This window comes from Manis javanica, chromosome 15 (genome assembly GCF_040802235.1).
Source record: "Manis javanica isolate MJ-LG chromosome 15, MJ_LKY, whole genome shotgun sequence".
Lineage (NCBI taxonomy): Eukaryota > Metazoa > Chordata > Mammalia > Pholidota > Manidae > Manis > Manis javanica.
In genome coordinates, this window is record NC_133170.1 from 32,862,840 (window position 1) to 32,886,189 (window position 23,350).

At 47.2% G+C, this 23,350-nt stretch overlaps 1 protein-coding gene across 8 annotated transcripts in view; it reads right to left on the bottom strand.

Moving 5' to 3' along the window:
• Positions 1-23,350, bottom strand: part of ADA2 (adenosine deaminase 2) — a 55,761-nt gene that overhangs the window by 19,727 nt on the left and 12,684 nt on the right. Inside the window, exons 2-3 of one of the 8 annotated variants that reach the window (XM_073222781.1) lie at positions 17,407-17,503; positions 597-14,076 (exon numbers count right to left, since the gene is read on the bottom strand). The exons of 1 other annotated variant lie outside the window; for it this stretch is intronic. In XM_073222781.1, the coding sequence (XP_073078882.1) occupies positions 597-675 (79 nt within the window). In that variant the 5' untranslated portion in view covers positions 676-14,076; positions 17,407-17,503. Of the gene's footprint in view, positions 1-279; positions 14,077-17,406; positions 17,504-23,350 lie in introns of those variants that run through there. 6 more of the 8 variants (XM_073222774.1, XM_073222773.1, XM_073222777.1 and 3 more) reach the window with 6 other exon arrangements.

The following is a 23,350-nucleotide window of genomic DNA, read 5'->3' on the forward strand; positions in this document are numbered from 1 at the left end:
GAAAGAGCTTTCAGAAATTAAACATAGGAAAGCTGAAACTTTAAAAACTTACCAGCAATATTAAAAGATGGAATTGAATCAAATCTTTTAGAAAGTAGGACAAAATAGGAGAGAAGCAAATTAGATGGTAATTGGTGCAGGAAATCCAACACCCAAATAACAGACATATCAGAAGGAAAATGAAAAAAATAGATGGGAGAAAAAAGGAAATAAGTAATACAAGAAATTGGCCCAATTCTGAAGACCTGAGTGTGGAGATTGATAAGACCTGTTGTGTACCTGGCACAGCCCACTCCCTCAACAGCCGCACTGAGCAACAGCATCTTGATTTTCCAGAACATGAGCATGAAAAAATTCTAAAAGCTTCCAGAGAGCCTCTAGTCCAGGTTCGCAGTGAGCAGGGATTTAAGAGAGGAAGGAAAGAAACATGCGTTCATGAAGAGCCTCCTCGGGCCAGGCACCATGTTTCACACTTTACCTAAGGTATTGATTTGAATTACCTTTAAGAACTGAGAAATATGATGCAGTATCCTGGAAAGAATCAAGACTGTAATTCGGAGACCTCAGAAACCATCCCAGTTTCGCTTGTCTTTTACCTGTGAGATGTGGGGCCGTGCACTTTTTGTCTCTGGATCTCAGTTTCCTCGCCTGCAGTGAGGATGGGCTGGACTGCATCAGTGGTTCTCAAAGGGTATACATGTATCCTCAGTGATCTAAAATGCCACTGTTTAGGTTAAACTGAAAAGTTTTAAAGCAAGTTAATCTAAAGAAAAATACTAAGTAAATGGAGATGTAGGTTTACAACAAAAATGGAAAGTTTGGTAATATTGAAATGTATTACAGCCAGGATTCTTCCTAGGCCTGGCATTTGATGATCCTATGATCTATCAGACACCAGGAGGGAATTTTTAAGAAGGAACTAGATACTCCTTACTCTGATATCACAATGACGGTGGGGTACCCCCCTGAATCAGAGTTAGACTTTTGAAGAACCCTCAACTCTCTTCTCAGGCTTCCAGCAACTGAACTCTCTAGGGCCAGAGGACAGTGATGTCCATGTCACCACCAACACCCCCACCAGCCCCACTGAACCCTCCACGGCCCCAGCCCCTTGTCCCTCTCTCCCTGGTGACTCACAACAGGCCACCAAGTTCCAAAATCTCCAACTCCGCCCTCCCCAGGAACCCCAAAGGTCTGTGTGTGGCCAAGCATCTGGGGACATTTTCCCACCAGACAGAAGTCTATGTGGCACTGGCCAGGCCCCACCTGGTCAAGCATAAGGAACACAAGCCCTGTCGGTGCTTTACTGGCTTCACTTTCTCCCTCCACAGGACGTGTCCCTTTCACTTGTTAAAAGAGGGAGCAGGAAAGCTCTATGAACAGAGTGTTTCTAGACCAAGAACAAATGGATGGACCGTGTGCATCTGTAGTTCTGAGTAGATGCCCTTGTCCCCACCACCATTTTCAAGAGCCTGTTGTGGAGAAAGCCCAGTTCTCCCTCCCCACAGAAAGTGGCAGGCCCACTCAGGGTGGGCACAGGGAGGCTTGCGGCCAGGGAAGCGAGCCCTGGTGCCCAGCTTCCCCCGACTGTACCTCGCAGCCCGGGCACCACCCAGACGGCCACCCCAGGGGATCCAGTACCTCAGAGCAGCTCCAGAAACGGTAACCTGTTTGCTTCACCCCCAACAGCTGTGTCAGAAGCACCAGAAAAGCTCACATTCTGTTTCACTTCCTGCCAGGACAGTTTTCACTTTCCCTGGCCTCGTGGTGCTCAGGCCTCCAGAAGATGGAGAAGACAGGGCCTGCCAGGGTGAGGCCCCAGCAGGCTTGGGTGCGTGGGTTTATCTGTGTGGTTATGTGTCTGTGTGTGTGGGGGGGGTTATGTCTGTGTTCATTGTTCATGTGTGTGGATGTGGGTTTACGTGTGTGCTTGTGCGGTGCTTGGTTTTTTTTTATGTTCATGTGTGTGTGTGAGCTTCTGTGTGCATGTGGGTTAGTGTGTGTTTGGGGACAGGCTGTGTGTGTTGGTATGCGCTGACTGTGGGGTCCAGCAGGTAGCTTTGGACAACAAACTCCACAAGGAGGCACTCCAAAATCTGCTCATGAACTGTGAGAAGCACTCCCTTCCTGGAAATGAGATAGTGAATTGTGGAGCAGCCCACAGGTCAGATGGAGGGGTTGGGGTGTGAGGCGGCAGCTGGGAGGGGGAGGGTGGGCAGGAACATCAGAGGGATGCCAGCTCTGGGTGCACGAGGGGACTGGACCCAGCATGGGCCAGATGCTGGAGCCCCCACAACTGTGTGGCCTTGGCCATGTTATTCAAATAGCCTATTTTTCATTTTTCTGCTCTGAACTTGGAGATAATAAAAACAAGTACTACATAGTGTACATTGTGAGAATTAAATGAATAATGTATGCAAAGGGCCTGGTGCATAGTAAGTTCTAGTAAGCATTAGCCACTACTATTATTGGAAATAACTTGGGATACATCATCCAGGCCAAGTTCACGAGCAAGACAGGGGAACCTGTCAGTGACTGCCGTGGTGCATGTGTGGTCTCCATGCATGTCACGTGCCTCTCCTCTTCCCTGCCCCCTACTCAAGGCCCTCTGTCCCCTAAGAGTCACTTCCGCTTCCTCGGCTCCTCAACATCTGGGGTCTCTGGGTCCCGAGTCATTGTCTTCTCTGAAAGTAAAAGAGTCACCCGTTTCATAAACAAGAAGAAATCCAAAAGCAAAAATAAAGAGGAATTAGGAGTTCCCTCATCAGGCATGCAGGATTAATTTTTTTAGGAGTCAGAGGATTGAGAAGGAGCAAGCAGGTATTCCAGAAAAACAAAGCGGATCAAGGCAGAAGGAAAAGCCCAAATCGCTGATTCTGAACATGAATCATTTAAATATTTTTTTAAAATACCAGATCAGAGCTAAAGATAAAGCTTTTCTTTCTAAAAGTTTTGTTTAAAAATAGGAGCTGATTTTCACATCTCAAAGTGCATGGCTCTGGGGACCAGCTCGTGTCTGGGCCCGAGGGAGACGGCAAGCCACTGGGAGTGGGGGTGGGGTGGGGCTCGAAGCTGCAGTCACCACACTGGGCAGCATCTCCTCGGGCCAGCGGGGAGGAGGACCCAGATCCTGAAGTGGGCATGGAGAGGGGAGTGGCTGGGAGCCCCTTTGGACCCAGGACAGAAACAGGGATCCTGAGCAGGAGGAGCCAGGAGGATGAGCACCACGCTCTGCAAGGCTCCCAGGGCAGTGCACTGCATCCAGAGCCACATGCCTGGCCTTCTGGGGCCAGCAGCCTCCTTTGAGGTGTGGTTCTGAGTAGTGTCTAGCAGAAAAGGTGTGGCATCCGATGACAGCAAGCAACAGTGTGAAATGGTGAGGTTGTGTGGAAGAACACTCTGCCGAGGGCACAGACCATAACAGGCAGGACAAGGTCCTATTTTTTATGTTTTATTGAGGAAGACCACCAGCAGAACTGCACTGTGGTAAAAAATCTGAACATCTACAGGGCAGAGAATGGGAACCAAAGAACAATGACTGTAAGTGTTACCCTAAAGAGTGAAGCCTGAAACAACAGGTGTGTTATAACCCCAAAACTGGACACAGGAGAGGTTTTCATGATTAATGGTGGTCTGTGGCTACACAAATATTTGATAAGTATTTTCATTGAAACATCTGTTTCCCACCAATACCATGAATTATTTGCTGTTGCTAAATATGACCTACGGCAGAGTTTAAGTAAGTTACCTAAGGTTGAAGGTTTAGTGCTGAATATACTACTTTTATAGACAGTAAATAACATTCTCTGACTCCCAAAGTTAAGACAATAGAAATGATAATAGCAGAAACTGAGATCTCTATATATTTACTCATTTAATCCTTGCAGTGATCCTGTAAAGTAGGGCTAGCCTCTACTGACAAATGAGTATACAGAAGCGGTAGCAGGTGAGGTAACTGTAAGATAAATTCTAGCCAAAATAAGCAGGCAAAGAGAGGCAACAAAGGGCCAGGTAGTTTATTTGAATGCAAATTCCCCGGTGATGTTCCACGGTCTGGCTATCACAGGCCAGGGAAGTCACACTCAGCAGTGCAGGCAGCGAGTTTTTAAAGAAGGTAGGGGGAGGCAGAGCTTAGATTTACAGCGGTGTGAGGATTGGCTAGCTTAAGGCACATTTTTCAGGTTGGGAGGGGGCAGCAGCCTGGGACTTTGGCACTTCATCAGTGTCTGATGTTTTTACTCCTCTCCCCAGTGCCTTCAACCTTACATTCCAGCCTTTTGGTCATAATGGGCGATGACTTGATCTGGCTACTTTTGGCTGACAAGGGGCATTGTGGGCGGTGGGGGGGGGGGTTCGTAGCATGTAGTTATATTGCTCTGACTGCAAATATCTTGCTTTGCTTTTTCCAGAGGCTCTCACTTTATTCTGTCTAAGCTTATGGTCTCTGTCTCATTTTCTCTTCTACAGATAGAGACTCTAGCTGCTGCCAGGGAAAAGGGGCGATGACTGCTCTGGCTGCTTCATGCTGAGAAGGGGCACAGTAAAGTGTGCAGCTAAATTTTTATCACTGGTCAGTTGAGAGGGCCTTGGAAGGTTGGCGCTTCTATTCTGGAAGGACAAACTTGATGAGGTTAAGAATGCATGGCTGAATATGAGAACTAGAAATATGAAGAGTCTAATTGAGAATCATAGCCAGGTATAATGGGGAAACTAAAATTCTGGATCGAGTTTACATCTCAATGACTAGTATTAGGATTTAGTATAGATAAGATTGCATTATTGAAACATTACTTTTCTCTAAAATCACCCTTATTTTTATTAGAAGTAGCCAGATTAAGAAAATAATTAACAGTTGGCTTGATTATTTGCATAAGTGCAGCAAGAAGAGCAATTGATTACATAGGCTCTTTTAAATGTGCTTTGCTGGAACTTTTTGTAAGGAATTTCAGATTGAACTTTTAAAGGCCTCTTGAGGCCAGACAGCCAAGCCAGACTTGCTATCAGGTTTTGCCTGCAGTACCTATAGATCTGGGTGAATTCCTCTCTTCTTGAGTTCTCCAAGACATCCTGAGGTTCCTGCTCTTGCCAGGAAGTGACCTTCCTTACTCACCTGGTAAGGCTGCTGTGAACCTTGTAAGCAAGGTACCAGGCCAGTTCTTCCAAGGGGCTTTGTTGGCTTTATAAAGTCAACCTTAGTTCCTTAAAGCTGTTCATATCTGAGTTTATGCACATGTCTCTCAGGTATGACGTTCCAGTTAAAGCTTTGGTAATATAACTAGTGTTTCTAATTGGTCTTCTTACAAGGAAAGCAGATTCTTATTGAACTTGTGCAAATAAACATACTGCCATGAAATATAAAAATAGTCACTGATAGTTTTTTAAATTCTGGAGGGATCAGGTAGAGAGAAAGATAAAGTTTCAATTCTGCTTATAAAGGCAGTCATTTGCTAAACTGTTGTCAGCTTAAGAGAAAAAGCTTAAAACACTTTATCAGCACGTTTGAAACAAAAAGCCACAAAATCATCTTCCTTAGTTTACTTAATCTTATGTAACTAATACTTGTTCTACTGAAATCTAGTTCTTTACTAGCTTAAGAGTAATAAAACAGTGACTATAAATAATAAAAGACTTACAAATGACAATGGTTAAAGATCTGATGAGAGCTTACTGTAAAACAGTTGACATAAGGAAATTCTGATATTTCTGTAACACAAAACATTCAGTAACAAAGTTTAGCATTATTCTTTTTGACAGTGCTTTCTAGGTAATTAAGCAAGTAATTATATATTACATAAATAAGCTAAATTAGCCAAATACTTTCTCCAATGAGAAAAAGTTCCTCTGACATGTTCCAGGGGCCCTCTGACATGGAAAAATATCAGAGTTAACTAGAGGTAAAAGTACCTTTTTGAATTTGATTTTGGGAAGCAGTTAAAAGTTTTAAGGCACTTGCTTAAATAGGATTATAGGTTGCTATGAAGCAATACTTATCTATTTAACCAGAATGACAACAAAATACCTCAAAGGCAAATAAAGGTTATACAGTTGTTAGCAAACTTTAGCTTTTAGTCCTTTTAATATTAAGATCTCATTTTCTTAAATACTCCAACAACTCATTGAGAGTTTAAGCATGAGAAACTGCTTTGATAAAACAATTAGAGAACTTTTTGCAATTTTTCAATATTAAGAGCAGACTAACAGTTAAGAAAACTTTGTCTTTTTAACTGAAAACGAAATTCTAATTTTGCTGTGTACTTTATACCGAGACTCATTTGCTTTAATTTTATATAGCATGTTAAATTCTTCTACAAACTTTCTACAACCTTTTCTCATTTAGATTTCTCCCTATAAATAAACAGCTGTGCTTTAGAAAAAAGTTACTTTCTTTTATCAAAAGACATTCTTTAGCATGCAGAAATATTTTCCTTATTATTTTAAGTAGTTTTAATTAGAACTTAAAACTATTAGGTACCTTAATTTTTAGTGAATACTGAGAAGTAGGCTATTATAAACTGTTACACTAGCATTCTTTGGATTGACAAATTTATGAACATTTTATAATTTCTGTTAACTATGAGCTTTACAACACAATCCCTCACTAAGCACGAAGTATATCTTTTTAACTGAGCAAAATTTTAAGGTTTTAGGTTACTATAAAGATTTCTAGGCTGTAGATAGTTATACACACTGTAACACACAATTAAAAAGGTGTTCACTCACCACACTTATTTAGTTCACTCATTTGTAACAACTATGCTAGATTAACTTACAAGACCTTTACTGAATATTAGACTAAGCCAAGCCTTTAAGCATTTTATTCTTAAAAGATTTAGCAGATAACATCAACTTAAATGACCTTAGGTAAACGTAGGCAGCTGATAACTACAAGGACATACTCGCCTCAGCCAAACCCAAATTAGTATTAATGCTTAACATTTTTTATTAGATTTTCTGGAAGTTTTAGAATGCCTAATTTTCACAAGTGCTTGTTTTTAAATAAATTTTTATTAAATAAATTTTTATTAATACTATCCAGAGGTAGGAAAATATTTTTCATTCATACACCTAGACACACAAACATACAAACTGAGATATGACGACTACAGTCAGTGACACCCCCCACAAAAAACATATACACAGACAGACAAACCGATATAAAGACTTGAGGCACTGATATCCAACTGCCTTCCCTCTCCTCAGCTTCCTGTCCGTGGCTTCTGGAACCAGAGGGCGGGAGGAGCGTGTTCCAGTGGGGGAAGAGGGTGGTGAAAGCGGAAGGAGAGGTGGAGGGGGTGGTGCAGCTACCAGAAGAGGACAGCAGGACAACGGCATGGTTGAGAATGTAGGACTTTAAGATGGCAGCAACACGGGGGAGGACAAATGACTTAAAGATGGTGGTGGAGAGGGGGAGGGGACTGCGAGCTGAGGGAGGCGGGTAACTGAGGTTTTCTGGCAGATCTGAAAAGGAAGAAGGACTGGGCAGACTAAGTGGCTGACAATCTTTAACAGGAGATCGGGCCAGGAGAACCTGAGTCATTGAACACAACATAAAGTTCTGGGCGGGAGTGCGAAGTCCAAAAAGCCTGCATATGTGGGATTTCACTCTACTGTCCGCTCCAGTGGCAATAATTAGTCAAGTTGGTGAGGAGGCCAGAATCAAAAGTTCCCTCAGGGAGCCAGCAAGATTGATTGTTCAAGGGATACTGAGGCCTGGCCTGAGAGCAAAGAAAGACTAGCTTCCGTTTGCAAACTTCCTGGGGCAAATATAGAGCAGCCAAATTAGAAATGAGACACCACAATGGGGTCTGAGCCTCTGCTTTCGAGGGCTGGTTCTCCATGTCTGCGCCACTCCCCAACTAATCCTGCTGAGAGGCGTGCCCAGAGTCCCAAGCATGCCAACTCACGGGAGATGGCCTGGGAGCCTGGGTGAGGGATGTCTCTCCCACAGCAGGGCCAGGGGTGGGTATCCCAGATACCCACAATGGATGGGCTGGATGCCCAAACCTGGATGTATATAAGATTTTGGACGGACCAGGTGAAACAGAGTTAGGAAAGGAAACAGACTGGGGGAAACTGAGGGACTCACTGGGAAATAGTCCACGCAGCGGAGAGCAGGCTGAGGTCCTGGGTCTTGGAATGAGGGGGCAGGGCTGCCGGTGGCTGGTCGGGGCCCCATGCTCACGCTCCTTCCGGGGTTTCAGCACCAAATGTAAGATAAATTCTAGCCGAAATAAGCAGGTGAAGAGAGGCAACAAAGGGCCAGGTAGTTTATTTGAACGCAGATTCCCTGGTGATGTTCCGTGGTTTGGGTATCACGGGCTGGGGAAGTCACACTCAGCAGGGCAGGCAGCAAGTTTTTAAAGAAGGTAGGGGGAGGCAGAGTTTAGATTTACAACAGTGCAAGGATTGGCTAGCTTAAGGCACATTTTTCAGGTTAGGAGGGGGCAGCAGCAGGGGACTTTGGCACGTCATCAGTGTCTGACGTGCTCCCCCCTCCCCCCAGTGCCTTCAACCTTACAGTAACGTGCCAAGGGTCACCGAGCTGGTAACAAGTAGAGTGTGGACTTGCACCCCGGCCAGTTTCCACCTACTATCTTTTCTGGTCGCAAGGAAATGGAAGGTCCTCAAGGTGGCTGGGAGCCCCTGGCCTGGAGCAGGACAGGACCCCCTCAGGACAGGAGAGCCGATCCTGGAGGAGAGCCCAGTTACCAAAGGTTAGGCACAGGAACAGAAGCTTGCAGGCATCAGATGAATTCTCCAGATACTGGGAGCTTGTGCTTTTGATAACCAAAGTATTTTTAGGGAACAGAAAAGTTAGCTCTTTCAGGAAACCATTATGTGAATTTGAAAAAACTTCTTAACATCCATGAGTCTTAATACCTTTATCTTCAGTAAGGGGAAAATAATGTGAACCTCTTTGTGGGGAAACTGGAAATTCCTATAACCAGGATCCTCACTTGACCCTAAACTACGTGATGATGTAACTGGCCTCCTGCTTAGGCTACTGCTTCCACACCCAGAGGCGATAAGCTGTTACTGACTGAGTCACTGCTCCGGGTGAGGCAGAGGCAGGTGGGTCACGAGCCTGCAGACGTGATTCTAGTGCTTGATCTATCACTGTGAGAATAAAGCCAGGTATAAACCTTTTCACCAGAAGAATGTTCTATTTTCATTGCCTAGTCTCACTGAATCTATAATGAGCTTGCCCAGGGCTGAAACCCTCAAGCAAGACACTTAAGTTTTTTACCAAATAAGTTCATTTGCATGTGTATGAAAAATACATGTGAAAACATTTTTTAAATACTGTAAAGTGACTATACCACTACACATTGTAAGTAATCCTTATACAGATCTTCCTAAAGTATGTTTTTTCTGGCTTTGTAGAGCATGCTGAACACACTTGCCGTGGTTTTGCTTAGTCAGGATCATCATGGTGGGCATCTGTCACCTCACTTTGCATAGCTACCACACTGTCACTACATGTAGTGATGCCAGGCAGCATCTTCTGACCCTGACCAAGTGGCTCTGGTGCATATGGCTTCTCTGCCCCTTCCCATGCAGCTAACGTGCTGCTCCCCACAGGTCTATTCCGCAGCAGCTCTCTCCTCTAATGTGCTGCTGCTTCTTGTCCCTAGACTAAGGAACCAGACGACCAGACTTGGAAGGAATGTAGGTTCTAAACTGACAGTGAAGAGACTTTTTTAAAGCACATATCCATAAAGATGGAGAAAACTGGAATGGAGAAAATGGCAAAATGTTTTTGGAAGATGAAGGTATTAAGAAGTGTTAATAATTTAGAAGCCCCAGAAAAGCTGAATCTTAAGCCAGCAATGAGGAAAGCTGAGAAACAACCTGGGATCCCTCTGAAATAGGGGTGAAGTTATTTCCAGAACAGGAGGAATGAGGAATGATTTTTTTTTTAAAGAAAAACTTAGGAAAAAAGCCAAGTGAGCCAGACCATTTAAAAACAAAGCAAAACACCCAGCCGCAGACATTCTTACCCCTCTCTCTTTAGCAGAGCTCTACAGATTTGTTTTGAGGAATTAGTAGAACAGTTTATGGCCTAATTAAGGGCAGGGTGCTATAGGAAAAATTAAGATATTATTGACATTTTGCAATTAAACCAAGTCCCCCAAGCCTTTTTTCTTACTGATCTCCCAGACATCAGCAACAACTTTACACCTACAGTCAAGAAAAGGGGAAGCCTTTCTTGGAGCAATAACCTGAAGGAACCGGCAGGGATTCCAGATCACCAGGCAGTAAAGAATGTGGCAAACAACCACCCTCCCCAGGCACACAGGGCTTATAGCATCCTTTCAGTGCTCCATTCTTACATATAAGCAGATAGCCTGGAGTCATGACATTTAAGGAGTGATGTTTTATGACAGAGCATTGTGGAAAAAAGAGAATAGGAGAGAAAAGAAAACTTCATTTAACATGATTACCCTCAAAAAGGTAAAAGAAGATCTTGTACTCAGGCAACAAGAACAGGATGCTATAAGACAGACATAGTCAAAGAATAAAAAAAAATATTGGAAACAATGATAAGAGAATAAAAATTTTTTAAAAACTACAGAATCTTGAGTGTTAAAGTTAACAGTACTTTCCAGAAGGTAGGACAAAAGACAAAAAGAAAAATTGCAGAGGAAGGGTTTTTTTAAAAAGGGTTAGTAGTTGAATAAATCAAATATATAAAAACTCCATGTTCCAGAAAAAGAAAACTAGGTGGAGAAAAATCAAGGAAATAATTCAAGAAAACATCTTAAAACTAAAAGACTTGAGAGTCCAGATTGAAAGGTAACCTGGGGGAGCCCAGCAAAAGGATGAAAATGGACCCTATCAAGACATATCCTGGTGAAACTGCAGAAAGCTGGGGACAAAGCAAAGCATGTAAAATCATCCAAAACAAGAGGGCAGACCAGGAAAAAGGAATTCAGGGATCCAGGAAACAGCATCCAACACAGGAAAGAGGCAGAGAAGCTTCCCAGCTTCGTGACGAAGGTGCTCAGAGCCCTACTGTGCACCTCAGGCTGCCGGTCCTTGACCAGTTCGTGTGGGTAAAGAGCCTCTGGGAAAGGATTTTTTCAAGATGAAACTGGTAGAATGCCTAATGTGTTTGTATTAATAAAAGTTTCATGGAGAAGAATTTGCGAATGACTAAGTGAAAAAGACAGAAAACTAAGTGAAAGAAAAAATATGACAATTACGAATTCATGAAATGTCCATTGTTGTTCTGAAAAGAAAAAGCTGTCATAGTAAACTACACAGCAGTACCCACACAGGATTATTAATACATCCTGAATGTAGACTTAATGAAATTGTAATGCCCAACATGGGGATGATGGGCAGAAAGATGTGCATGTGACATTAGGAGACGGGCAGAGCAGAGAAAGAGCTAAGTCCTCTCTAGTGGGAAGACAGTGCTAATGCCTAAAACAGAAAAGTGCAAGAGCAGCTGTATGAACAGTTCCTGGGGATAGAGAAAGAGGTGCTAACCGATTCAGCTAAGGACTCAAAAAACACTCCTCTGCAGAGCACAGAATGACTGCTGCAGGTGCAGGTCAAGCCTTGGGGGGCCAGGGCTGTGAGCGTGTGGCCCTGTTGCTGCCATCTGCCTGTTTTCCAGGCTGTTGAGTCTGCAGTGAAGTGACCCTGTGGCAGAATGGAGAAATGAATGGTGTCCCACACAAACCACAGGGGTCCCACCCCTCAGAGCTCCACAGACAGCCTACCCAAGAGTGGGATTCCTGCAGAGCCATAGCTTTGTGATTCCAGTAGGCAAACTCTGAAAAGTAAGACTGGGCTGTATGGCAATTCATTGCTCTCGAATCTATTTGCTCAGTGTGTACCTTCTCCATTAGCATGCAACATTCATTAAATGTTCAAAAACTTAATATTTATTCAGCACTTCCTGTGTGCCAGACACTATGCTCACATGTTGCTGGGAGCTTTCCATGTGATTCCCATCTCACGTGGTCCCCAGGTCACCATGGTGGGGGCTAATCTGCCCATGTTATTACAGATGCAGAAGTACAACACAGTAAAATAACTGTAAATATTTCGTGCCAGGTAGGTAGACTCCAAAGGCCATGCTCCCCTCCATTCTGTTCTACTGCTTTCTATGTTGTCTTTTTTATTTATTTACTTACTTTCTCCAGCTTTATTGAGGTATAATTGACAAATAACATCTAAGTTTAAGGTGTACAATGTGATGATTTGATATATGTATATACTGTAAAACGATTACTGTCATAGGCTGGCTACTACATCCATCACCTCACATAGGGTACCATTGTGTGTGTGTGTGTATGCGTGTGTGTGTGGTGAGAAGACCCAAGATTCATTCTCTTGGCAGCTCTGTACCACAGTTTCGTGAGCTACAGTCAGCATGCCAGGGTTACAGCCCTTACTTACCACTTTCTCCCATGCCATCTTGCTTCCTGCTGAATTCCCAGAACTGGCACATAGGAGGTGCTTAATAAATATTTGTTTTTATTCTCCTTTTTTGGGATGCAAATCCTTGAGGGGATGAGAAGCCCTTAATGCACATCTCTCAGTATTGTCACAGAGTAACCGAGCAACCTGACATCTCAACCTCTACTCAGCACACGGATGTTTCCACCTTCCCTCCCACAACAGCTGATTGTTTTCCAGTTCTTCCCTTCTCAGTAAGTGGCACCTCCTACCCAAATGCTTCTGCCACAAACCTGATTCCCTCCACAGGCGCGGGACAGTGGCTGAAGTGGCCCACGTCTCCCATACCGGCCCTCCACCCACGCTGCCCTGTCCCCTCCAAGCCCACATGCAAGGCCCCCTCACCCAGCTGCTCTACTGCAATAGCTCCCGCTTTTGTCCCCTTTCCAATGATTTTCCAGAGTTTGGGGCACAAATCTCAGCATATCTCATGCCCGTCCCTGCTGAAAACCTTTCAGAGTTTACCCACACTGAAAGTAAAATTCAAACTCTTTCCCAGCCTACTTGGCCATGCTTTATCTGGCCCTGGGACTCTCTCCACCCTCTCTCCCCACCAGATCTCTTTTACCCACTGAGCAACCTTCTGTTAGCATTTCTCTACTACATTTTCAGTGTCATTCCCTCCACCCAGAATGGGCTGTCCCCTCAGTCCCCAGGCCAACTCTGACTCACCCTTCAGGCCCCAGCATAGATGTTTCTTTCTCGAGGGAGCTTGCCACACCCTTCCATTTAAACTTAGTCCTATGCCATGCTCTTTACAATATCCCTTTTTTTTTCACCACATGTACCATGATTTATAGTCTGTGTTTACTGTTTCCAAGGTGGTTTGTTTCATACATGTCTCCATTTAGACTGAAAGCAGCTTGAGGACTTTCTGGGAAGTTGTTAACCACTGTGTCCAGGCATGCATGGTGCCTCGCTCAGAGTAGACACCCAGTGACATCTGCTGCAGGGAGGCAGGTGTGCACATGGGGGTGAGTGAAAAGAAAATGTGGGTGTTTGTTGTAGGTATTACACACGTGGGTCTTCTGGACATGGAGTAGTGGGAAGAGGTAAATGATGCCAGTGTGTCTTGCAAAGGGAGGCCAGTCAGCACAGTCATTCATCTGTATGGCCTCCTTGTCTGCCCTCTGCCGAAACACTGTGGTAATAAGTAGATGAGTCTGTGCCAGTGATGTAAATGGTGCCCCCTGGAATTGTGCAGTGCACAACTTGCTCAGTCACACATGGCAGCCTGGGAGGCAATGATCATGCCAATGGCATGTGGATGAGGAGGGCTGGTTTTCTTGTTTGTATTTTGGTTTTGTTGTCTTCTGTGAGATGCAGAAGCATCCTCAGGGAGGGAGCCTCAACTTAAGCCACCTCACCTCCCATGATTTTGCTTCCAGTTTTCCAGACACTCTTTCAAGTGCCAGTGTTTACCTGTGCAGTCTCCATCATCTTCTCTGTTCCGTTCTTACTTTCCCTCCTGGGAGGTGGGGGGCTTTTCCTCTATTACATCTACCCTCCCTTGCCAGCTTGTCTTCTGCTTCCTTCCTCTGGCTAGTTCAGGGGTCATATCAGTCATGTGATATGCACGTCTTGCCACCTTCAAAGTGGGTTCTGAGTCCAAAGACAAGAAATGGGTTCTCATGTGAGTGTGCACATTCTGGCCAGCGTTTTCTGTCCTGCAGACCTGGGACCACAGCCTACCCAGGGTGAAGGCTTTTTAGGACCATCTGTTGACAGGCAGCAATATCACTGCCCCCGCTTCCTGGTCTGATGGTTGCTGTGTAATTCTTGAGCAGGGGAGGCAAAGGGCCAGCTGCCTTTGAAACCTAAGCGTTCACCTGACAGTGTTCTCACTAAGGCTCCCACTTTGTTTCCTCACCTGTACAGCACAAGCTTTTCCAAGATTTTCTCCCTCTGGAGGAGAGACTTCAGTAAAGCAAATCAGACAGCGTTACTTTTCATCTAAAAACCTTCTACCTGTCCCCCACAGCACCTCGCTAGCCTTATTGCTCCTCCCAGCAATAACCTCCAGTGATCAGACTGAATCCTTTGCCCTTCCCCAACCTAGCCGGGCTGCTGTTGGCCCCCAGGCCTTGGCACACGTCCTGCATTTGCTGAGCCTAGAAGTGTTTCCCTTCCCCTCCACCTGGCCAGCTGCTGCTTTCCCATCTCAGCTTGCACCTCTTTTACTCTCAGAAGTCCTGACCCACTCGCCCAGGACAAAGACAGAGCAGGTCTGCGGTGGGACAGGCGCCCCACAGTGCACAGGTCCCTAATTTCAGCACTAATATAACACAGGGAAGTGCCCAGGCTACATGTCTCTAGCCCCTCTGAGGCAGAGACTGTCTCACTAACCACGCACTGTGCTGGCACAGTGCAACTCCTCCACAGCATTTGTTCAGGGAGTGAATGAATGGATGCCAGAAGTCACAGCATTTCCCTTCCCCCTTACAGGCTTCAGTTCTTGTCACGGAGAGGGACTCAGAACTGCTCATGGGTGGTCTTTGTTACTCTGATTTCAGCAGGTCTTTTTTCCCAAAATGCATTTCCTATCCTTGCTCTACATCTCTCTGCCTCCTCTTTAATCCCAAAAGCTCCACCCAGAGCCTCCCGGTCTGTGACTGGTCAGGGATCAGGGGCAGAGCCAGGCAGGGAGAGAGATGACTCAGAAACAGGGCCTGCCCTTTGTTCAAAGCCTCCTGAGCAGAGAAACTGGTGTGTGAAAACTAAAGAAAGCACACAGATGATTGGGGCAGGTGGGGTTCTGGGTAAGGAAAGCACATGGGACCCCAGTGTCCAACACGGAGAGGAGCCTGAGGCCACAGCCCTTGCACACCCACTCCAGGCGTCTGTCTGGCGACTGCACCCCACAAGCTGACAGTGCCCTCCACACAAGACCTCACCACCTTTCTACCAAAGCTTCTATTTGCCCTGCCCTGTGATTGCCCAGAGGCCAGAATCAGCCTGGCCACTCACCTGCCAGCCCACCTGCTTGCCCTCTTGGGTGCCCTTTGCATCCATATGGACAATAAACCTCGCTGGGTGCTGGCCCTTCTCTCAAGTCCTCATCCTTGAGGTACCTAGAATCACCTGGGAAACTTTCACAAGCCACACACATCTAAGCCCTGGCCCAGACCAATTAAATCATAGTGCTTGGACTCAGGACTTGGGTGCTGCATTTTTTAAAAGCTTCCCTAGTGATTCTTAATGTGCAGCCAGGACTGAAAACCACTGGTCCATGTGAAAAAAATTAACTAGCAATGTATGGCATTATCTACACATATAAAAAGTGCCCAATTCTTGGGGGGTCAGAGAGGGGAGCTGGTGATATAAAGGAGGTGAGATTTGCCATGACCCTGAGCAGCATCCAGAGGAAGGAGGAAGGAGACCCCAGAGGGGGAAGGGACAGGAAGGCGAGCTTTCCTCATCCTGCCACCCTGGGCCCCTCCAGACGCTTCTGCTCCCAGTAGTGGTTTACTGGGACAGAGGTCAGCAGGCCTGCAAGAATGCAGAGAAGTGCTCCAAGGATACAAGTTTATTTGGAGGCCTACTTAAGACAAGTCTGATGGCTGTTGAACTGGAAATGAGAGACAATGGGAGGGAAGCGCACCCTCTCGGCCCCCTCTGCATCATTCTCAACTATAGTCCGATTTTGTCTCCTAGCTCCAAGAACCTCTGCTCTCACCCCCAGCCCCGGGGCATCTGTACTGTGCTTCCTGCCTGGCACTGTGCTTAGACCATGCTGGGCTCCAGTGCTCCCAGAGGATAAAGTGAACACAGCTTCCCCGAAGAGGCATGGGCAGGCACGGGCTAAGCCCGTGCAACCAGGTCTGTCTGTGCTGCGGGCATCTCTCCTCTGAGGCCCCACCTTCTCCTTACTCCCCACTCCAACAGCTGAGGAAAATGTGCTTTCGGCTCTGTTTTATAAGGAGAAACTCAGTTCCACAGAAGGACAATCTATGGGCAGATACGCCAGGAAGCTCCAAACTGACGCTAAATCACCCCAGAGACCAGTTCATGTGGTGGAGGTCGGTCGAGATGGGGGAAGGGGCCATATCTGTCTTCAGAACAACCCCAAAGAGGGTTCAGACTGTACCTGCTTATCACCGCAGCCTCTCCACCGGGCTGGTGGCTAGGTCTGGGCCAGTCCGCGTGAGCTCCCGGCCCGGGCTGGGTTCTGCCTGCCTCTGGGCACAACCCCTCTCCACCCCCGACTACCAGGCAACCGGGATTTGCATCTGGAGTTGTTCTACAGGTAGGCCGGGGAAACCTCCTAGGCAGCGTTTCTTTACCCCAACGCAGATAGTGAGATGGGAGGGGAACTCCTCCCCCAAACATGGGACCGGGTGAGTCTGTGTTAAGATGTAAATACAGAAGTCTTAAATATTTTTAAGGGTGTAGTAGTGGAAACAAATTGCCCCAGGCCAGAAGGATTACCTTTCATATGCAAATGTAAATAATGAATCTTTAAATGCAGTTATTATCAGGGTGATGAGCTGAGGCTGGAGGGAAGGGGCCAAGTGGGTGGGCTCTGGTGCATGACAAACAACACGGAGCCAGGAGGAAAAAGGGACTTGGGAACCCAGGGGAGTTGAGAAGTTCTCGGGGCAACACACAGAAAGGGCTGGATTCCTAGGGTCAGTTACTAAGGATGACAAGGAAGACTAATTTAGCTCCACCCGGAAACCAAGGGATCATCTGGGGCTGAAAAAGGACAGAGACCACATGCAGGACCCCAAGCAAATGGCTGGCTTTTCCCTAGTGTCTGGCCTCCTCTCCTCTTCTCTTGCTCAAATCCTAGCTCTTCTTTCTAAGAATGAGTTAAACTGTGGATTTCCTGCTGGCGGGGACTGTATTGAATTTTACTTTTATGTTCCCAGTGCCTGGCATTTATTAAGCACTCACTAATGAAGGAACAATTGATTCTTTGCCTCATTTTACCTTCTACTCATTTCATTCATTCACCGAATGCTCATTGAGATCCGCTGTGTGCCAGGCGATGTAACGGTAACCTCTCTGCACTCAGGGAGTGCGGGATCTACAGGGAGAGACAGTGAGTGGATGATAGATTAGTTTTATATGTGAGAATTGAAAGGGTATCTCGCCGCAACCCTCCTTACCCAGAATGACTCAGGAGACACGGGCCCACACAAGAGACTTTATTATCTGAAGGAAAAAGTGACTGCCCCAGAGGGGGGTGGGGGGAGAGAGAGAGAGAGGGAGGGAACAGCAGAGAGAGCAGTGGGACAAAGAGAGCAGAGAGAGAGAGAGGGAGAGAGAGCAGGGAGAGCAGGGGAACAGAGATAGAGACAAAGAGAGACAGAGAGAGAGACAGAGAGACAGCAGAGAGAGAGGGCACGAGACAGACACACAGAGCAGCAGAGTGAGAGAGACAGAGAGAGCAGTGAGAGAGACAGCAGAGAGAGAGAGAGAGAGAGGGCACAAGACAGACACACAGAGCAGCAGAGTGAGAGAGACAGAGAGAGAGAGCAGCGAGTGAGAGAGAGAGAGCAGCGAGTGAGAGAGACAGAGCAGTGAGTGAGAGAGACAGAGAGAGGCAGAGAGAGACAGAGACAGAGAGGGGGCAGTAGAGAGACAGACAGGGACAAACAGAGAGAGAGAGAGAGAGCAGCAGAGTGAGAGAGACAGAGAGACACAGACAGAGAGAGAGAGGGCAGCAGCGTGGTGCCTTTTATTGTGGCGGATCCGCTAGGCCTGTTGCCTTCGGGGAGGGTCAGGATGTTTAGAGATAAGGTGGGGTAAGCCCAGGCAAGTCCCAGGTGTAATTCTCACCAGCTTATGTACTTGGGACCATGGGACAAATGGAGGATAAATTACTATTTTCTTACAAGAGTAATTCAGGGTTCCCAATCCACTTTACCTCCCCCAGCCCTGGCTTCCTCACAGGGATGACTGTTTGATGCTTAAGGTGCTGTGACTCCCCCAGGAGTGGTCTGCAGCTGTGATAGTAAAGTTTTGGGGAATTCATTGCTGGTGAGTCATGGGCCAAGGAGACCCCCCCCCCCCCCCCCCCCCGCCCAGGACCTCTTCAGGAGTTTTCAGTCCCTTCCAGTGGGTCACACTGGAGCCGCAGGTTGAGGCCTCTGCTGGACAGATTGGGAAGGGGCAGAGGTGGTGGTGGCAGGAAATTGGCTGGGACAGGGGGCTAATGGTGTGTGTCTTGCGTGCCCAAGCCCCACTGTAAACTGGATTCATTCAGAGGAAATATGAAAGGAGGCATTTCCTGGGAAGCCAAATGCCTCCAAAAGGGTTGAAGGAAATGACCTTTTGGTAGGAGACCACCAACCAGAGCAGAAGGGAACTGTGACTGAGGGTGGACATGGAGATTCCTTCTAGTCGGTGTCAGGGTGGGCCAGAGCCGGCTGGGGCGGGGTGGCTGCTTTCACTGTCTGGTGCACGCTTCGGGCACCACCCACAATGACTTGAGGTTACTGGCTCCCTGGAGGTGTGCAGCACTGGCCACTGGGAGAACAGGGGCCTACAGAAGAGCTGGGAACGCTTCTGGAGAGGCTGCAGCCACCTCCAGGCCAGCAGTGATCCGATTCACAAACTCAGAATAAGCCTTAACTTCCAGCACCACCAAACTACCTGCAGACAAGCCAGGGACCTGCAAGAGCCTGTCACCAAACCAACTCGTTGCCAGCCTCAGAACTAAAAGAAAAAAATAAGTGCTCACACACAAGAATTATGTTTTTGTGACGTTAGTCACTGACAGCTATCGGTTGCTGCAGAATGTTGGAAACAGACCAACAACCCATTAGTAAGAGACAGGTTAAATTAATTATGGTGCCTGTGTATGGAGTCCTGTGGATTATAAAGACAGATGAAGAATTTCTTTCTCTCTGCACTGTAAAAAAAACATCTCCAAACTACACTTAAGTTAAAAAAAATTTAAAAAGCAAGATGCAGAAGCATGAAGTGTGTTCAGTACACCACCTTCTGTATAAGCAGGGAGAAGGAAGAATTGTATATATCCATAACTATGTTTGCAAAAAGCAACTCTGGAAGAGTCCAAAGAAACTGGCATAAGTGGTTAGCTGGCAGCACAGGTGAGGAGTCATGTGGAAAGGAAGGACAGAGTGGGAGTAAGACTTTTCTATAAACATTTTTATGTTATGATTTTTTTCAATGTACAGCAGCTCCCTAAAAATGTCCACATCCTAATCCTTGGGGCATGTTCTGCAGCAAAGAGAACTTTGCTACTATCAAGTCATGGGCCTTAAAATGGAGAGATTATTCTGGATTATCTAGGTGGGCCTGAGCTGATGACATCAGCCCTTTCAGTGAGCTCAGTCTGGCTGGAGGCAGGGAGATTTTAAGTGTGAGAAGGACCCAAGCTGTTGGTGCCAGAGGGGCTGCAGGGAAGCCTGGGGGGAAAGACAGGCAGCCCTGGAGCAGAGACCATCCCCTATAGAGCCAGCAAGGAAACAGGGAATTCAGTCCTTCAAGCACAGGGAACTGACTCCAGCCAACAGTGCCAGTGAGTTTGGAAGCCGGCTCTTCCCTAGAGCCTCCAGTGAGGAATGCAATCGGCTAACACCTTGATTTTGGCTTTGGGAGACTTTTAGCTGAGCCCACCCAGATTCTGACCTACAACAATTGTGAAAGACTTGTACTCCTGAAAATTGTTATGTTTACGGTAATTTGTTACATCAGCAACAAAAAATTAATGTACTATTCAATTTTTAAAAAATGCTTTTTTAATTGGTGCTCTGAACATCTTGCTTCTTTGTAATTTTTAGTCCTTCAGTGATATTTAGGGTCTGATTCAAGAAGAAGCCTGTGAGAAGACAGGCTCACTCCCATCTACAGTTTAGGGCACAGTAGGGCCAAAGATCCAGTGTTGACTCTATTTTGTCACCTCCTATCCAGGACCCTGACCCAGGCTTTCCTCAAAGCCTCAAGAGAGTGTTCACGGAAGCATGGAAAAATCAAATCCTTAACTCCACATACTCACAGGGACATGATGGTCTATTAAGCCTGGTGGTTCTCAGAGGATGGGCGCTGGGTAAGAATCACCAGCATCACCCTCAGATAGTTAAAAATGCTGAGTCTCAAACTGTGGGAATGCGGGGAGTAATGCTCAGGTGCTTGTGCTCCACCAGGCCCCCCAGTGATGCAGATACACGGTCCAGGGCAAACCACCCGCTGCCGGGCCTGTGGACTGCCATCTCACTTTATGATGAGGCATGGTGGTGCTACAGAAGGAAAGAGGCATTTCGGAAGGCTGGGGGATCTCCAGGCAGCCAGTGAGTCTCCAGGGCTTATGGTAACAACAGGAACCTTGCGGTGTTAGAGAAACAGAGACAGAGTGATTGTGTGCCCCTCTAGGTCAACCAAACTGGCAGGTCAGCTGTCCCCTCCACTGACAGACACAGCCCCATAGCACACCGCGGCAGCCACACCCGAGAGGCACAGGCCCTGCGTGCTATGGTGACCCGTGACACCCTCAGGGGTGCAGCTCCTTGTCAGTTAAAAGGCCTCCCAAGGCAACACTACGTACATAATGAATGCCTAACTGAACCAAGAAGTGTCTGCCATTATTAACTACATAGTGTTTGTAAAAACCTGGAAGGGGTCTGTGTGCTCAGCTCAGATCCTATATGGTTGGCAAAAGTGGGCAAAGTGTGATGCCCCACTGGCCTCAGGACACCAGAACTCAGAAGGAAGCAGCTCGTCTAGGCGCCAGTGGGAGGAAAGGGAAGCCCAGAGGCCGGTGGCAGGAGCGCTCAGGGGCAAGCCTGGGGCAGTCTGGGACCCAGGCCCCCACCGGTCCCAGAAACACACAGGTAATGGTCCAAGTGGCCTGGCTGGGGCCCCCTGATCAGTCGCCTTGCAGTCTTCTGCCCATTCCTGTCTCACCCACCTTTCCCTGTGAGTCGTTCACACTCACAGCTCCATGTGTCCACCCGCAGGTACGCCCTCCTGGCCAGCACCTAGGGGCCTGGCCCTGCGTGCCCCGCCCCTGCCCTAGTTTGTCTGGTGTTGATGGCGGCTTGAACTAGAGCCTGCTGCATCAGGACAGGGCAAATGAGTTCATCCCTGCTCCCCATCCCACCCCAGGCCCACAGCCCTCAACCGGGGTCTTGGTGTCCTTGTTTGTGAGGAGGCCCTTGGCCACTCACTGCCTGCACAGAGCTTCAACTGGGGGCATGTAGGGCCAGAGGAAGGTAGAGGGCCCCCAGAATCAGGGACAAACAGAATCAGAGACAGAGAGGGGACAGAGCTCTGGGCCTGGGGCCAGGGCAGGTTGTCCAGCCTGACACGGCTCTCTCCCCCTCACGTTTTCATGGCCAGAGATCTTGATTGGTCTAGGAGTGCAGGTGGGCTCTCCTGTGTGTCTGGAACCTCACCCTGCCCTTCTGCACCCCCAGTTCATGCTGCATGCGTAGTTTGGGAAATGCTTGGGACCCTCCCAGGTTTCTCGGTATGTGGGGGCTCTCTGGGTGGGGCCTCACTCTCCCTTATGCATGAAGGTCCACAGGGCAGGGGCCAGGCCCTAGTGAGGGCCAAGGGCCTTTATTCCAGTTGATAGACTGTGAATAGCTCTAAAACCTGTCTGAGCCAGTTAGAACTCCCTGTCACTGGGAAGCCCCATGGCCCCTGCAGCAGCAGTTTGACGGGGTGGTGTGGGCTCAGTAGGGCAAAACCAAACAAAAGGAGATGGCGGGCACATGCCTCCTAGGGGCCTGGTAGTCCCAGAGTTCTAGCTGGGCTCAAGCTGCTGTGCACTGACAGAAACGCTGACTGCCCCAGAGAGGCTGCAGGGGCAACTGCATCCTCACCTAACTCCCCCATGCTCCTGGTGAATTCATGGGATACTAGCCGTTCATTAGAAGTGCTGATTCAGCATGAATCTGGCTTTAACGACAGGACAGAGGGATGCCAATAAACCCTTCTAGAATGGCTAAGAAATGAAGCTAAATCGGCACTCTGTGAGCAACTCTGCTTTCATTTGCTCTCCCCTTCAGTACATGCACACCCTCCTAGAGGCCTGCCAAGTCCCAGACCTAATCTCTTTGTGCTGTAGATGTGGGGTAAAAATTCCTGAGCCCTTTGATGCTCAGAGGTGTAGGCGAGTGCCTCCTTCCACAGGCATGCTCGCGCCTTAGCGACAGCATCTTCTGTCAGCTCCCTCATGGCAGGGGCCTTGAGCTTAACCATCTCTCAGAAAGAAAGGCAGAGATCATCATCCAGGTCAAGAATGGGCAGGCGTGCCTTGTGGTGAGCACAGATTCCTAATACATATGCTACTGCTCAAGGACTAACATTGTGTCAGACACTTTCCATATATTCCTTCCTTTAATCAAGGCATTATTCCTATCATTCCCATGGTTGAGAAGAAGAGACTGAGGGCCAGAAAGTTACCTTCCCTGGAGAGTAAAGTCACACGGCTGGTCACTGGGGAAGGCGGAGTGGGCCTCAAGTGGCCCAATGGCTCACAGAGCAACCACAAGGCTTTACCTTAGACTGATGTGGCCAATGTTTAGCTATCAGCAAAGTTGGTGCATTTACCAAACCAAAACCAGGCCTAAAAAGGCCTTAGGAATGCTAGTCTAACCCATAGGCAACAAGCTGTGTCCTGTGGGCCAATTTTTTTATACTTTATTGGGGCATAATTTACATATCGTGTACTTCATCTATTTCAAGTGAACAATTCAATGAATTTTAGTACATTTACCAAGTTGCCCAACCATCACCTCAAACACATTTTAGAAACTTTTCATCTCCCCAAAACATCCTTCAGGACCACCGACCTGCAGATCAAAATATGACCCACAGATGCTGGGTTTGGTACACCAGATTTAAAATACATGAAATGTTTGCTAGCTTTTTAAAATGAGACAATTTCACATAAAAATTT